The sequence below is a fragment of the Montipora foliosa genome, unplaced genomic scaffold, assembly GCF_036669935.1.
Source record: "Montipora foliosa isolate CH-2021 unplaced genomic scaffold, ASM3666993v2 scaffold_406, whole genome shotgun sequence".
NCBI lineage: Eukaryota > Metazoa > Cnidaria > Anthozoa > Scleractinia > Acroporidae > Montipora > Montipora foliosa.
In genome coordinates, this window is record NW_027179708.1 from 461,286 (window position 1) to 463,785 (window position 2,500).

Here is a 2,500-nt window from a genome sequence, read left to right on the forward strand (position 1 = left end):
TTTGGCTGAACTTATTGTTATACTACCATCGTCTTTGTATCTGCTGCGCCAATTCATCAACTTGGATAGAGATTACTTTACAAAATATGTTGTGTGCCCAAAATGCACAAAGCTATATGCTTACGATGCATGCCTAAAGGTAGATCAGAACAATAGAACTGTGGCTAAAACGTGTTCAAACACATTCATGTCCAGAGGGAAGAAGAAAATCTGCAATGCACAGTTGGTTAAAAAAGTGAAACTGAAAGATGGCAAAGATCAGTTTTATCCAATTAATTACTACTGTTACAGCAGTGTAATTGAGGAACTTGAAAGGGTTCTTGGGCAAAAAGGAATCCCAGAAAGTTGCAAAGAATGGAGGGAACAGCCACAAACAGAGGGAACACTCTCTGATGTCTACAGTGGCCAAATATGGAAGGATTTTCAAAATTATCGGGGAATTCCTTTTCTGTGCCAGCCAAGGAATTATGGACTGATGCTGAACTTTGACTTTTTCCAACCAATCAAACATCGCAAGGATTATTCTGTTGGAGTTCTTTATTTGGTACTACTAAATTTACCAAGGCAATTGCGATTCAAATGGGAAAATGTGATCGTTGTTGGCATTGTTCCCTCTTTAGATGGAGAACCAAAGTCTCTTAATGAGTTTCTGCAACCAGCAGTTAATGAACTGCAGGCTCTTTGGAAAGGTGTACGACTCAAGTCTAGCCTTAGTTCCATTTCATTAAAGTTTCGTGCAGCATTGTTTTGCATAGCAGCTGATATTCCTGCAGCACGGAAGTTATGTGGCTTCAAAGGACACAGTGCACATCGTGGCTGCTCTCGTTGCCTCAAGGAATTTCCAGGTGGATTTGGAGAGAAGAGAGACTATTCCCGTTTTGACCGGGAAAACTGGCAGCCACGCACTGACACGCAGCACAGGTCAAATGCGAGAAGACTAGCATCATGCAAGACTGTCGCAGCTAGGAACAAACTGAGTAAAGAATTTGGCATTACGCACAGGAGTTGTTTGTTGGATCTTGAATATTTTGATATCATTCGTTTTTGCACCGTGGACCCAATGCATAACTTATTTTTGGGAACTGCTAAGTATGTCTTCAAATTGTGGGATAAACAGGGAGTGATTGCGAAGAAAGAAATGAAGCGCCTTGAGAAACGTATTGAGGAGATGGATGTTCCAACTGATATGGGGCGTTTGCCAAAGAAAATCTCTAGTAACTATGGCTCCTACACTGCAGAGCAATGGAAGAAGACTGGACATTGATTTATTCAATGTATGCCCTTAAAGACGTTATTGGAGACAATCATCTGCAGTGTTGGCAAACCTTTGTTCTAGCTTGTAAATATTTGTGTCGATTCACGCTCACTTCAATAGATCTACAACGAGCAGACCTGCTCCTATTGAAATTTTGCAATGAGTTTGAAAAATTGTATGGGAAAAAAGCTATCACTCCAAACATGCATCGTCACTGTCACTTAAAGGACATTATTTTAGACCATGGCCCAGTCCATAGTTTTTGGTGTTTCAGTTTTGAGAGGTACAATGGTATCATGGGAAGTGTCTCAAGAAACAAGAGGTCTTTGGAACTTCAGTTAATGAGAAAGTTAATACTTTCTCAATTCCTTGACAGTGTTCAGCTGCCATCTCAATACAAAACTGAATTTGAATACTTGCTACACAATCGATCTTCACCCAATGTCACCATAAGTAATCCTCTGTTGTCAACTGCCAGCTCATTACACAGTATGTCTACCACTGTTCCCATAACTATAGTTGACTGGTCAAACCTTACTCATCTCAAGCTTCCAACAAACTACAAAGTACAGAGCCTGGAAACTGAAGATCATGATGCCCTATTTGCAGTGTACAAGTGTCTCTATCCAGAGCAATCACTCGACTGGAAATCAATGGCTGAGACCATCAAGAAATATTCCACAGTCACTATTGGAAATCAGTTGTACAGTTCCAAGTTGGAGTGTCGCACTTTGCGTTCAGGAAGGATTTATGCCTCATGGGCAGCTGCTGACGGGGAAGCTCTGAATCTTAATTCACTTGAATTTTTTGCTGGTTATGTTCTTTATTACTTTTCTCATTCTATTAACTTGAATGGGAAGTTTGCACAACATGTCTTTGCTTGCGTTTTGTGGCATAAACCAGATGAAAACCTTGATCGATTTGGAAATCCTACCAAGACCTGGAAACTCAATGACTTTTTGGCATATGGCCCTTCACGTTTTTTTCCTGTGCAGAGGATATACTGTAGATTTGCTGCTGCAGAAACACAAGTAGAGGGAGAACAAAAAATTGTATCAGTTCCTTTGGACCGCAAACACCTTTACCTGTAGGAATCATATAGCTGACAACAACTTGTGCCCTTGAGTTGACTGGTTTATGTGAATATTTCCATCCTTTAAGTTTACAATCATTTTTGTTAATTCTTTAATTAGTGTAAGTCCTCTCTATCCTTGGGTGAGCTTTTTACCTGGATAGAGTGGATAA

General features: G+C 40.2%; 1 protein-coding gene across 12 annotated transcripts in view; it reads left to right on the plus strand.

The window, feature by feature from the left end:
• LOC137988083 (uncharacterized) overlaps positions 1-2,500 on the plus strand; it is a 16,467-nt gene that overhangs the window by 8,537 nt on the left and 5,430 nt on the right. For 11 of the 12 annotated variants that reach the window (XM_068834144.1, XM_068834137.1, XM_068834136.1 and 8 more), the window contains one exon: positions 1-2,500. This exon is cut by the window's left edge and continues 365 nt beyond it; it is cut by the window's right edge and continues 1,178 nt beyond it. The exons of the other annotated variant lie outside the window; for it this stretch is intronic. In XM_068834144.1, coding sequence (XP_068690245.1) covers positions 1-1,264 — 1,264 coding nt within the window. In that variant the 3' untranslated portion in view covers positions 1,265-2,500. 12 annotated transcript variants of the gene reach the window in all.